Raw genomic sequence first — 13,149 nt, forward strand, 5'->3', positions numbered from 1 at the left:
AATTCAGCGTGGCTGCCCCCCCCCCCCCCCCGCCCCACTTTTCCTTCCCTCTTTCCAGACACAACATAATCTCAAAGCCATCATTTCTGAGTGCCAAAGATTAGCGGTGCTCTCCGCTGGTTTGGGAGTAATGGAGATATGCCTCTTTCCTTTTGTCTCTGAACAAAAGTCCCATTCTTGCAGTATCCTGGCAACCAATACTTTCAATGCGCCATTAAAATTTAGACCCTCTGGAAACACACATTTCCATTCTACCAGAGTCGATGACTCCTCCCACCCTCTCAACCCCTCAGAGGCTCTGAGGCCCTCGCAGGAAGCAGCTGGTACCTGTCGCTGCAGCAGCCTCCTGTTTGAGCTCAGAAACATGGGCAAGAGACAATAATATGTAGCCTTGCCTCGAAAGGTCTGGACAGTCAGCTCTTGTTCCGCAATCGGTGCTTGAAATTACAAAAGAAATGTATGGATTTCAAGGTTTGACCATCAGTCGGTGCGCTAAACTATCCTACGAGTGTTTCACAAACAAGGCAGTAAAGACAACCCGTCCACCTATGACTACAAAATGGAAGTTCTCCGGCAACCAGCCACTGTGGCGGCGAAACCCGGAGGCAGTGGGGTCAGTGTTTGGCTCTCGCCGTTGGTGCCGGGGGAGGCTTTCCGTAGAGCCTTGCGCGTTTCAGCGGGGGGGGGGGGGGGAGGGGGCGGAAAGGGCTTCTCCAAAGGTGCCTGTTGCCTCGGCACAGGGCAGCTCAGCCGCTGAGAGGGTCCTCGCGGTAGTGGATGGCGTACCGGAGTTTTTCCAACATTATATCGAGGGACGAGTATTGAGGCAGTTTGATCATGAACATGCAGGTCTCGACCCGGATGTAGCGGGAGTCTGGAGAACCTGGAAAGAATAGCAGAGAAGGATTTTGTGACTTGACTGGGCAGGGCGGGGCCTTGGTCCTTCTAGGTCAAGGGTCCCCAACCCCTGGTCCATGGACCGGTACCGCTCCTTGGCCTGTAAGCAACCGGGCCATGAGTTGTATAATTTTTTCATTATATATTACAATGCAATAATAATAATAATAAGGCAACGATGACGACTTTGGATTTATATCCTACCCTCCGCTCTGAATCTCAGAGTGGCTGACAATCTCCTTTGCCTTCCTCCCTCCACAACAGACACCCTGTGAGGTAGGTGCAGCTGAGAGAGCTCTGACAGAAGCTACCCTTTCGAGGACAGCTCTGTGAGAGCGATGGCTGGATGGGCCACTGGCCTGATCCAACATGGCTTCTCTGATGTTCTTATGTGACACAGAGTGTTGGACTGGATGGGCCACTGGCCTGATCCAACATGGCTTCTCTTATGTGACACAGAGTGTTGGACTGGATGGGCCATTGGCCTGATCCAACATGGCTTCTCTTATGTTCTTATGTGACACAGAGTGTTGGACTGGATGGGCCATTGGCCTGATCCAACATGGCCTCTCTTATGTTCTTATGTGACACAGAGTGTTGGACTGGACGGGCCATTGGCCTGATCCAACAGGGCTTCTCTTATGTTCTTATTGTGCAAGGCGGAGGCAGCTGAGCTATTGTCCCTTGAGAATTTTAAAGTCCTCCTGAAACCATGCAAAGTCAGAGGCCAGGAAGGTAGGATGGAGGCATTTAAGCAAGTTGCCTCCTCCTGCTGGACGTATTTAGGGACACCAAAGACAAGGAGCCATCAGAAGCCAAACTGGGCCACAGCCTCATTGGTTCTCAAACCTGCTGGGAAGAAAAGTCACTCAATCTAGGCATACAAATGTTGGGAGACTCCAATCCCCTGATGCTGGATCTTTTGATAGTTCAGTTTCCCCAAACGTAACATCTAAAATGGTCTTCACTTCCCTGCACGATACACAAACCAAGCGGTTTCAGAGCCCTCTGGGCAATTACCTGCAGTGCCATCTGGAGGTGCGATTTTCATGGGGTAGGGGGGGACATGGGCTGTGTCTGGCCCCCCATCCTTACACGGGCAGGTAAAAGGAATCCGCTCCTGGTTGCAAGCAAACTTGATGAACTTGCAAAGTTCCTCCTGCGTAAACATCTCGAGGGCCCCCCAGAAGAACTCAATATGCTGGTCCGTTTCCATCAGTCCCACTTGGTACATGGTATGCGCCTGTCCACAAAGGAAGGGACGGAGGGAGAAGGAGAGAGAGAGAGTGAGAGAGGAGAAAAACTCAGTCATGTCCCCAAACAGGTTCTCTTTTGCAGCCACCGTTTGCGGCCCCCAGACCTTTAAGGCCGGTGGCAGTCTCTGATTTCCATGGAAGGCTGTTGCACTATTCCTGGGCAGGAAGGGAGTGTGGCTCTCTGTGCTCCCTCCCTCACCCAGCCCACACAAGCAGGCCCAGGGCCCATGGAACCCACATCCTGTCTGCAGAGACAAACGGTCCGGAATCACATCTGGCGTCTGGGGAAGAGAGCCATGAAACCACGAACCTTGAGGAACTCCAGGTTGATGTAGGGAAGCCCGCAGGTCCGGAGCTCCATCTCCAGGGGCGTCAACATGGTCAGGAGCTGCAGGGGGATGATGGAGCCCAGACCGGCTCGCACGGCTGTCACACACTCGGGATTCTGCAGCTCGTGCATCCTCAGGTTCCGGATTGCTGTGGCATAGATATCCTTGTTCTCCCACCTGAGATGAGAGAAGATGTCCTGAGTTCTGAATAGCTGAGCAGACGGCACAAAAGGGCTCTCCCGGCCGCCACGCCGTCCTTTGCAGCCACCCGGAACAGTCTGCAGGCTGATTTTTGATTCCCCCGTCCCACTAAACACTTCCGCTGGCTCCATCCCATCCACTTTCACTCTTAGGGCACTTTCACCCGCACTAAAAAAATGCATTTAATCCATTTTCAATGCACTCCGCAACTGGATTTTGCTGTGTGAAACAGCAAAACCCACTTGCAAACAGTCACTGAAGTGAACTGAAATGGCATGAGCTAACATATCTGAAGTGCCTTTAGTCTCTTCCTGGTTTCAACTCATTGTGCATTTCAATTTGGTGCCATAAAGCTTTCCTCTCTGGGCTTTAATTGGGTGCCCTGCTGTCAACTGATCTCCTTTCGCCCAAGTTAGTGAGCTTTGACTGTGGGGCTTGGCCAAACTGTCACCCAACGAACGGCAAGTTTATCATCTTAAGATTTGTCTTGGAATAAGAAACGTGTACATGCAATGACTCGGGGTACTTTTGAGTAAAGAGAGTGATTCATAAGTAGTTACTCACTCCTAAGTACAACTAACTGTCTCTTTCTTTCTTTCTATCCTGCTTTATCACCTTAGACTCAAGATGGCTAGCAAAAGCAACAAGGACACAAAAAGGGGGCCCCCTTTTGTGGCTTGAAGACCGAGGGCACACGGAGTGGAAGGCAGAAAGCAGCCGCTCCTCTGTCCTTGCTGGAAAACAAAGGGACTCCCACCCCGGGGGCAGCAGATCTACCTGCAGTGCGCCACATGGGTGGGTCTCTCTCTGTCATTCTCCACGGCTTGCTCACCCCTCTGCCACTCCCATGCAAAATACTCCAAACGTGCCAGTCCAAATGACAGAAATGCACAAGGTATGAACTGCACACAGCCCTTTTTCAAACAGGCACGCGGACACCTCAGTCTTGGCATGCCTGCCGCGGCTGCCTCCGTGGCACAGGCCTCTACCGGCCCCTTTGCCCAACCCAGGCTCCCGGGACGGCCACCCTCCGCTCGTTGCTTTGCCGGCTGCGTGACTCACACGACGGGAATGTGCCTGCCTCGGGCGCACAGCTCCACCTCCTCTCCTGTCATGGTCAGGTAGGTGAACTTGCAGCTGGGCTTGTTGGGGCAGTCGGGGCTCTCCATCGCCAGGTGCTGGGAAGCGATTTCGGCACACAGGGCCTCCAGCTCTGCCTCGTCGTTGAGCTAGAGCAACAGGGAGGAGTGTCATGAGGGACGGCCGGCAGAACTCTCCAGGCGATAAAGCAAGCAAGCCGAGGGCAAAAGCTGCTGCCACTAGACCCCGCCCGGTCAAGCAGGACTCCCCGATTCGTTGCCCCGGAGGGAGTTGTCTTGTGCACACCCAGAGGAAGAAGCCTGATCACCAACAGCCCAGCGGAAAGAACGGAGGGCAATGGCCTGGCACACAGTCCTGGGCAGTGGGGAGACTCTCCAGGGCACTGCAGGCATCAGAGAGACCTCGTCCTGGCTGCAGACAGGCCTCACAACCAGCAGGGGAGGACCAATAGAGGAAGGCAGGGTTGCAACAGGGACAGCCAGAATTGTCCACAGCTCCACAGAGAACATCAAAAAGCTGTACAGCAAGAGTTGAGAAGACTGCTGGGAAAGAAACGACGTCTGGGTCCAGGGGCACCTCGAAGGCCGACCAAGTTTAATTCTGGGTAGAAGCATTCGTGGGCCTGCCCGCTTCTTCAGATACAGGCACGCGCACAAAAACTTATACCCAGAATTAAACTCGGCCGGTCTTCAAGGTGCCTGCCTGGACTCACACTTCGCTCTGTTGCTTCAGACCAGCAGGGTGACCTGCTTGAATCTACCTGCTGCGGGGGAGGGTAAGGGGCTGCCTTCTGGTAGAGCGACTGGCCGAAGGAGCGGGAGCCCTGCCCAGAACAAGTGGCATGGCCACAAGGCTGCGCTGGATCACAGGAGCCAGAAGGAAGAGGTAAGATTCTGCACGGGATGGAGAAAGTAGGGAAAGAAGTCCTTTTCTCCCTTCCTCACAATACAAGAACTCGTGGGCATTCGATGAAATTGCTGAGCAGTTGGATTAAAACGGATAAAAGGAAGTCCTTCTTCACCCAAAGGGTGATTAACGTGTGGAATTCACTGCCACAGGAGGTGGCGGCGGCTACAAGCATAGCCAGCTTCAAGAGGGGATTGGAGAAGAATATGGAGCAGAGGTCCATCAGTGGCTATTAGCCACAGTGTGTATACATATGTGTGTGTGTGTGTATGTATGTACATGTGTGTGTGTGTACATACATATATTGGCCACTGTGACACAGAGTGTTGGACTGGATGGGCCATTGGCCTGATCCAACATGGCTTCTCTTATGTTCTTATGTGACACAGAGTGCTGGACAGGATGGGCCATTGGCCTGATCCAACATGGCTTCTCTTAGGTTCTTATGTGACACAGAGTGTTGGACTGGATGGGCCATTGGCCTGATCCAACAGGGCTTCTCTTATGTTCTTATGTGGCACAGAGTGTTGGACTGGATGGGCCATTGGCCTGATCCAACAGGGCTTCTCTTATGTGACACAGAGTGTTGGACTGGATGGGCCATTGGCCTGATCCAACAGGGCTTCTCTAATGTTCTTATGTGACACAGAGTGTTGGACTGGATGGGCCATTGGCGTGATCCAACATGGCTTCTCATGTTCTTATGTTAAGCCCCCCCCCCTTTTGAAGGCTTCTTTGGCCCCTGCCCAGGACTCCGGCGGAGGCGGGGGGGGGGGCGCTTTCCCAGTAAGGCACTCAGATGCCTTCTTGCTGCCCTTGGTTGAGGCCTGATATGCCCGACAGACCTGCCTGGTGCTCAGAAGGAGCATTGTGAAACGATAGGATCTTAGTGGACAGCTATGTAAATAAAAAAACCGCTAAGAGACACCATAGATTTTAAACAACGAGACGGTGTGATGTAGAGGTCAGTGGTGTCCTGACAAAACTTGCACATAGAACTTCAAATAGCAGGAAAGGAAAGGTCCCCTGTGCAAGCACCAGTTGTTTCCGACTCTGGGGTGACGTTGCTTTCACAACATTTTCACGGCAGACTCTTTACGGGGTGGTTTGCCCTTGCCTTCCCCTGTCATCTCCACTCCCCCCCCCCCAGCAAGCTGGGGACTCCTTTGACTGAACTCGGAAGGATGGAAGGTTGAGTCAACCTCAAGCCGGCTACCTGAAAACCCAGCTTCCGCTGGGGATCGAACTCAGGCTGTGAGCAGAGTTTAGGTCTGCAGTACTGCAGCTTTAACACTCTGCGCCAAGCATGTAGCAAAAAAACATAAACCGAATACAATTCAAAAGCAGTCTTTCCAATCACAGAGTGGCAATAGTCCAGCATTTAGCTCATGGAACTAAAAGAAGCCCTTCCAAAGACGTCTGTTCTAGACATCAAGACGTTTCATCCGTCTTTCTTCAGTTTGGAGGCTTATTTATCACTGGAACCCAGTCTTTACAATACAGTCACAGGAGACCAACAAGTTTCAGAACATGTCTGTAAGAACCTGGAAATCTTACAGATTACCTTCTGAATCTTAGAGGTTTTTTTATTTACAATGGCGCTCAGAAGGAGCTGGTTCTGCTACCAGACAGACTGTTTGTTTTTTTAAAGACACTGCTTAGGATCTGCTCCACGGCTGCTGAGTCAGCATCAGGAACAAATACTCTGTAGCACTACCTAAATGATGACCGCAAGAGGCTGCCATAAAAACCCACGTTTTTCTGGGAATGCAACCCGAATGGAGCAGTGCTGAGTCACTGCAAAAAGCTGTCTTTATTCTTCCCTTCTGAGAAAACCACCTGGGGAAAACTCCAGTGAGCCTTTGAGGGCGCCATGTGCTGGGCATTTCTGCCTCACATCCATCCAGCAGCGGAGGAAAGGCCAATGCTCAGCCATTTTAGGGCTCAACATTCTGGGGATGACAGATTCAACTTGCAGGTCTGTTCAACCAGCCCAAGGCCAGTTAAAGGGGCAGCTGTTTGTAGATGGACTTTAGGATTGACCCTGCAAGGGTGGTAAACATGTCTTTTCTCCCTCTTGGGCACACTAGTCCACGCAGCATCCCTCTCTCTCTCTCTCTGCCACTTGATCTCCATATTCTCCACCAGGTTTCTTGAGGATATCCCCCAGCAAGAGGGGAGGGGAAGGCCCTTGGGCTGGATCCTGCAAATCCTTTCTGCTGATGGTGGCGCTTTCCCTTATCGCAAGAGGGCCTCTTATGACAGAGGAAGGTTCCTTGAGCTGTGGGGAAAGCACACCTCCTCCATGGCTGGGAAGGATCTGGGACATCCAACCCTTGAGTAACTCCACCCAAGAGAGATCAAGATGGGGAGCGGTGTCAGTCTGTCAGTAACAGGAGAAAAGAGTCAGAGTCCGGGAGCACCTTCAAGGCGAACCACATTTGTGGCTGCAGGGGAGGAGCTTCTGTGTCTGAAGAAGTGACTGACGAATGTCATAGACTCAGAGAATCATAGAGTTGGAAGGGACCTCCGGGGTCATCTAGTCCAACCCCCCTGCACAAGGCAGGAAACTCACAAACACCTCCCCCTAAATTCACAGGATCCTCATTGCTGTCAGATGGCCATCCAGCCTCTGTTTAAAAACCTCCAAGGAAGGAGAGCCCACCACCTCCCAAGGAAGCCTGTTCCACTGAGGGACCGCTCTTTAATGGCCAGGGTCGTCTAGTCCAACCCCCTGCACAATGCAGGAAACTCACAAACACCTCCCCCTAAATTCACAGGATCCTCATTGCTGTCAGATGGCCATCCAGCCTCTGTTTAGAAACCTCCAAGGAATTAGAGCCCACCACCTCCCGAGGAGGAAGCCTGTTCCACTGAGGAACAGCTCTAACAGTCATAGAATCATAGAATCCTAGAGTTGGAAAGGACTCCAGGGTCATCTAGTCCAACCCCCTGCACAAGGCAGGAAACTCACAAACACCTCCCCCTAAATTCATAGGATCCTCATTGCTGTCAGATGGCCATCTAGCTTCTGCTGAAAAACCTAGAATCTTAAGAGTTGGAAGGGACCTCCAGAGTCATCTAGTCCAACCCCCTGCACAAGGCAGGAAACTTACAAATACCTCCCCCCAAATTCACAGGATCTTCATTGCTGTCAGAGGGCCATCTAGCCTCTGTTTAAAAACCTCCAAGGAAGGAGAACATATGAAGCTGCCTTATACTGAATCAGACCCTCGGTCCATCAGTATTGTCTACTCAGACTGGCAGCGGCTCTCCAGGGTCTCAAGCGGAGGTTTTTCACTCCTACTTGCCTAGATCCTTTTTAGTTGGAGATGCCGGGGATTGAACCTGGGACCTTCTGCTTACCAAGCAGATGCTGTACCACTGAGCTACCATCCCTCCCCTTGAGAGCCCACCACCTCCCAAGGAGGAAGCCTGTTCCACTGAAGAACCACTCTAATGGTCAGGAAGTTCTTAAGCTGCTATTGCCCGAAACCTTTAAACCTCTGTCTAAATGATCTGGGTCCATACCTGAAGGACTGCCTCTCCTGATATAAACCCCACCCCCCGAAACACACACTTGGCTTGCGTTATTTTTTGACAGTGCCTGGCCCTTGGGGATTCCATCTTGCTTCCCCCGGGGCGAGGGCTTTTCCCATCGTAGCTTTTCCCTGATGGAATGCTTTATCAGAGAAAACATCTGCCCTGTCAAAGTTCTGCAGGGCACGCAAAATGGAATTGTTCCTTCATCCTTTTATTTTCAGCAGTTCTTAAGTCTGCCAGATGTTTTCTCTTTGGAATCTTTGCAGGTACCGGGAGAATGTCAAGATTTTAATTGTTTGAAGGACGAGCCTCGTGGCTCTGCTTTTAGAATGCTGTGAGCCACCCTGAGCCCTGTGTTGCGAGGGGGGTGGGTATAAATCTAACACATAAACAAACCGTCCCAAGGCCCTTTTCGATGGTCTGGGCCTCTGGACTTTTCAATGGCTGCTGGGAATCGAGCAGAGGGGAGCGTCACCTGAGACTTACATTTTCAAATTTTTTGACATAGTTGTAGGTGAGTACGTCTGCTTCCTGGAGGTCGAGGTCTGGATCCAGCGGTTCTCCCACCAAGGTCTTCCAGAAGGAAGGCAGGAGATCCAGGGGCAGGGGGACATCCGCCCGGATGGCGATACCCAGGAGCTGCCCGAAGAAGTGCAGAAGCTGCTCCTCCCCGTAGCTGATGGGGCTGGGCGTCAGAATGTACTTGCCCTGAGGGACAGAGAACAGCGTGAACCACGAGGCAGGTGATGCCACCGGCCCAGGAGGGCAACGAAGCAGAGGGTACCCTCTCCTCTCCCCCTCCCCCTCCCAACACCACAGGGGCCGGCAACTGCGCTGGAAGGGCGAGGCAACGTTTTTGCCCTTCTCACAGGCTGGGGCAGCGTCGTACCTTGTTCTTATTAACAGCCGAGCTGGGGCAGAGCAAGAGGAGGGACAGCAATGAACTCTGGAGCTCCTTGCAGACCTGCCACAGGAAGTGACGGAAGGAGCCACCTGGGAGAAGCCAAGATGGACTCTTCAGAGCGACACCCCAGCCAACCACGGCCCCCTCCCCCCCCCCCGCTCCTCCGTCACAAGCCATCTTTCAGCTCCTGGGGGAGGGGAGCTTTGTCAACCGAGGAGCGGACTGCCAAACAGCCAACAGCCATTTCCCCCACAGCCCTCCCAATCTGACATCTCACAAAGTTATCGAGAAGAAACCGGGAAAGGATTTTGGAAATCAAAACCCACTAACAGTAGCCACATATTGGGGTGGGCATCGATATATGGGGGAGGGACGGTGGCTCAGTGGTAGAGCATCTGCTTGGGAAGCAGAAGGTCCCAGGTTCAATCCCTGGCATCTCCAAAAAAGGGTCCAGGCAAATAGGTGTGAAAAACCTCAGCTTGAGACCCTGGAGAGCCGCTGCCAGTCTGAGAAGACAATACTGACTTTGATGGACCGAGGGTCTGATTCAGTATAAGGCAGCTTCATATGTTCATATGTACCTTCTGAGCTACTGGCAGGAAAGTTGTGAGCGAGCAATTTGGCTATTGCATCAATTAGCTCGCTCTGGGGCCCTTTTTCCTGAGCGAAGGCAAAAACGTATGAGCCGGAGGCCAAAAAACAGCGAGTTAACTCACGCTAACGCAGCTTAGAGGGAGCGCTGGTGGGTGGGTGCAGCGCTGTGAGTCCTCTCAGCTGACCTGGACTTCCTGGGCGGGGGGAGGTGGATTCTAGGCTAAACATTCCCCACCCGTTTCCCCAGGTTTCACACACTTGGGGCTCGCAGCACGGCTGCTGCTTGCAAAACCGCAGGGAGCAAAGCAAGGACCCTTACTGGTGCCGTGGACCTCCTCGCCCGTAAAGCGAATGTTAAAGGCGTACGTGGGGTCGCCTCCGCTGGCCAACTTCACACACAGCTGGGAGGAGGGGACGCACGCCAGCTGCCGAGCAGCCTGGCAGAAGTAGGAGTTCTCGGAAGAACGAATCTCTCCTGTTGGGCCACCCGTGGGTCGGGGAACAGAGCAGAGAGAAAGAAACACACGCCTGGGTTTACATCTGTAGAAATTCTCAACAGCCCCCCCCCCAAAAAAAAAACCAAAAAAAAAAACCCATGCCTGCTTCCTCCCTACCCCAGCCGGTAATCCAGCGTTTCCAACAGAAATGACAAACCGGGGCCAAGAATACCTCCAACTATTTCAAGTGGATCCAGGGTGATCTCCGGGGCTGCGTGATCCGCTGTCCTCTGAACGGTGGCATTGAGCACCCGATTCATGACCATCACTTTGGTGTCGTAAAAGATGAACCCTAAAGGAAGACCCAAGGAACTGACTAAGTGGCTCTTCCTCAGAGAACAGCCACAATCCAGGGACACCACGTGCCAGGTGATCCGGACGTCTGGTAGGGCCTTGGCGTTCCCCTGTCAGCCCCTGGTGCTCAGAAAAGGTTCCTTTCTCGGAACGATGCGCACGGTGCTCCTCCACTGCTGCCTGACGGCTGTGGCTACTCAGCTTGGGGAAGAGAGGAAAGCAGCCGGCTCCCCAGCCCTTCCAGCCTCTTTCCCCCAAGCAACAGTCTTGTCAGCGTCTCCATTTTGTCTGCCTGCAAAACGAGCCCCACTTCCCTTGTGGCTCAGCTAGGCACACACCTTTGGCCACTTGGAGCAGCGCGGCGATGCTGTTTGCGTACATCTCGGTCTGGCGCAGCTCCACCAGCGGCAGGAAGAAGGTCTCCAGAGTGGTGTTGAGGGACTGAAGCAGCGCAAAACGCAGGCGCAGGCTTTCGAGAGGAACGTCTGGCGGGGGAGAAAGAGAAGCCAGCTGCTGAGAAGGAAGGGAAGGAGCACCGAGGTCTGCTTGGGCCTCCAAGCTCTCCCTTTCAGCCTAAGGGCCCCTGGTCTGACCCAGCATATGCCCCAAGCCCACACATACTCAGCAGACAGGAGACGCGGGGGTCAGCAGTGTCCGCAGGGTCCAAGTACACTTCGTGTGGGTGCAGTCGGGCAGGGGTGATGGCCAGATGGCGACAGAGGCGGTTGACGTACTGAACGAGGGCAACGTCCATTTCCAGGGACCACTTGCGGGAAGCCTTCTGAGCGTGTCTGGCATCAATGCAGGCGCACCTGGGTCACAGGGAGGTTCAGCCTTGTCGTTCGCCAGAGGCCACGGGGTCTGGCCCCCTGACAATTTCGGGAGGCCCCCCACCCCCTTTCCCCCTCACGCTCCTTTCCCTCTCTCTCCTCCCCCCTTTAAACCAGGCATGAGGGGTGGGCGGTGCTCCTGCAAGCTCCTCCCAGGTGACTGAAAACACCCAAGAGGGAGAGGGATGCAGCCCTGGACTCGCCAGCTTCCTACTCTCCTCCTGTCTCCTCCCCCATGGCACTAGGGTTGCCAATCCCCAGGTGGGGGCAGGGGATCCCCCAATTCGGAGGCCCTCCTCTCGCTTCAGGGTCATTAGAGAGCGGGAGGGGGGGAGGGAACTGTCTGCTGAGCACTCCATTATTTCCTATGAAGATCGATTCCCATAGGGTATAATGAATTGATCCATGGGTATCTGGGGCTCTAGGGAGGCTGTTTTATGAGGCAGAGGCACCAAGTTTTCAGCTTAGCATCCAGTGCCTCCCCCCAAAAGATTCTCCAAGTTTCAACAAGATTGGATCAGGGGGTCCAATTCTAGGAGCCCCCAAAGAAGGTGCCCCTATCCTTCATTATTTCCAATGGAGGGAAGGCATTTAAAAGGTGTGCTGTCCCTTTAGATGTGATGGCCAGAACGCCCTCTGGAGTTCAATTATGCTTGTCACTCCCTTGCTCCTGGCTCCACCCCCAAAGTCTCCTGCCTCCACCTCCGCCCCCCAAAGTCCCCAGATATTTCTTGAATTGGCCTTGGCAACCCTACATGGCACTCCACAGTCCCTCCCCCCTAGCTACAGGGCTGGGGAGATTACAGTTCCAAAGGAAATGCAAAGCACCTGGTTTGGGGATGACGGGACTGGCCTCGCCGTATGGACAGACAAGGTGCCAAAAGCAACCATGTCTGCGAAATCTGCAGGCCAAGCATCATCCGCACACACCCCTCTCCTCTCTTGCAAGGAAGCTCCCCCTCACCTTTCAAAATGAAGGTCGTAGCCACACGACAAAATGGCTCGCCATACACTTCGGATGTCCTGTTTTGCCCGATCAATGACAAACCTGTGAAATCCGTCCAGTGTCAAATATTTCTCCTCCGGAACTAAAAGGGGTATCGAGAGAGAGAAGCAGCTTAAAAAACCAGCCATGCGTTTGGATTAACCACCCCCCCATCGTGTGTGCGAGGCCCCCTGCCTTCTCATTTTTCAAATTGCAGCCTAGATTTTTATTATTTATCCTTTAAACAAAGTTCCATCCCTCCTCCTTTCAATTTTAGGTCACAGTGGTGGTTCACCTGATTCTTTAAAATCCATGGGAATAAACAGGTGTGCACTCTGAGAGCTAGTGTGTGTGTGATGCTTAGAGTGTCAGACTGGGATCTGGGAGAACCAGGTTTGAATCCCCACTCGAGCTATGGAAGCTGGCTGGGTGACCTTGGGCCAGTCACACACACAGCCTAATCTACCTCACAAGGTTGTTGTAAAGGTAAAACAGAGGAGAGGAAAACAATGGAAGCCACTTTGGGTCCCCGTGGGGGAGAAAGGCGGGGTGTAAGTGAAGTAAAGGCAGGGTGTAAGTGAGCCTGCTTCGGCAGGGAGAGCGGGGTACAAATATGAAAAACAAACAAATAAATAAATAAAATTAATACATTCCAAAGCAGTTAAAGTAAGAACAGCCAAAGCGCACAGAATAAAATGAATGCAGCCAGCAATTACAGGCAGCAGACCATTTAATACTTGCCTAAAGGGAAGAAGTCAAAAGGATGCCAAGAAAAGCTACCAGGGAGCTTGAACATTTTTAAAAGATGGCTG

General features: G+C 52.9%; 1 protein-coding gene across 2 annotated transcripts in view; it reads right to left on the reverse strand.

Moving 5' to 3' along the window:
• Window positions 1-700: 700 nt before the first annotated feature.
• The window catches only part of HECTD4 (HECT domain E3 ubiquitin protein ligase 4), a 192,735-nt gene continuing 180,286 nt past the window's right edge, over window positions 701-13,149 (reverse strand). For both annotated transcript variants that reach the window (XM_060250370.1, XM_060250369.1), the window contains exons 66-76: window positions 12,317-12,440; window positions 11,144-11,334; window positions 10,861-11,007; window positions 10,401-10,520; window positions 10,051-10,206; window positions 9,123-9,226; window positions 8,720-8,941; window positions 3,746-3,912; window positions 2,464-2,659; window positions 1,918-2,140; window positions 701-883 (exon numbers count right to left, since the gene is read on the reverse strand). In XM_060250370.1, the coding sequence (XP_060106353.1) occupies window positions 747-883; window positions 1,918-2,140; window positions 2,464-2,659; window positions 3,746-3,912; window positions 8,720-8,941; window positions 9,123-9,226; window positions 10,051-10,206; window positions 10,401-10,520; window positions 10,861-11,007; window positions 11,144-11,334; window positions 12,317-12,440 (1,787 nt within the window). In that variant the 3' untranslated portion in view covers window positions 701-746. The remainder of the gene's footprint in view (window positions 884-1,917; window positions 2,141-2,463; window positions 2,660-3,745; window positions 3,913-8,719; window positions 8,942-9,122; window positions 9,227-10,050; window positions 10,207-10,400; window positions 10,521-10,860; window positions 11,008-11,143; window positions 11,335-12,316; window positions 12,441-13,149) is intronic.

This window comes from Heteronotia binoei, chromosome 11 (assembly GCF_032191835.1).
Source record: "Heteronotia binoei isolate CCM8104 ecotype False Entrance Well chromosome 11, APGP_CSIRO_Hbin_v1, whole genome shotgun sequence".
In the NCBI taxonomy this organism is placed as follows: Eukaryota; Metazoa; Chordata; class Lepidosauria; order Squamata; family Gekkonidae; genus Heteronotia; species Heteronotia binoei.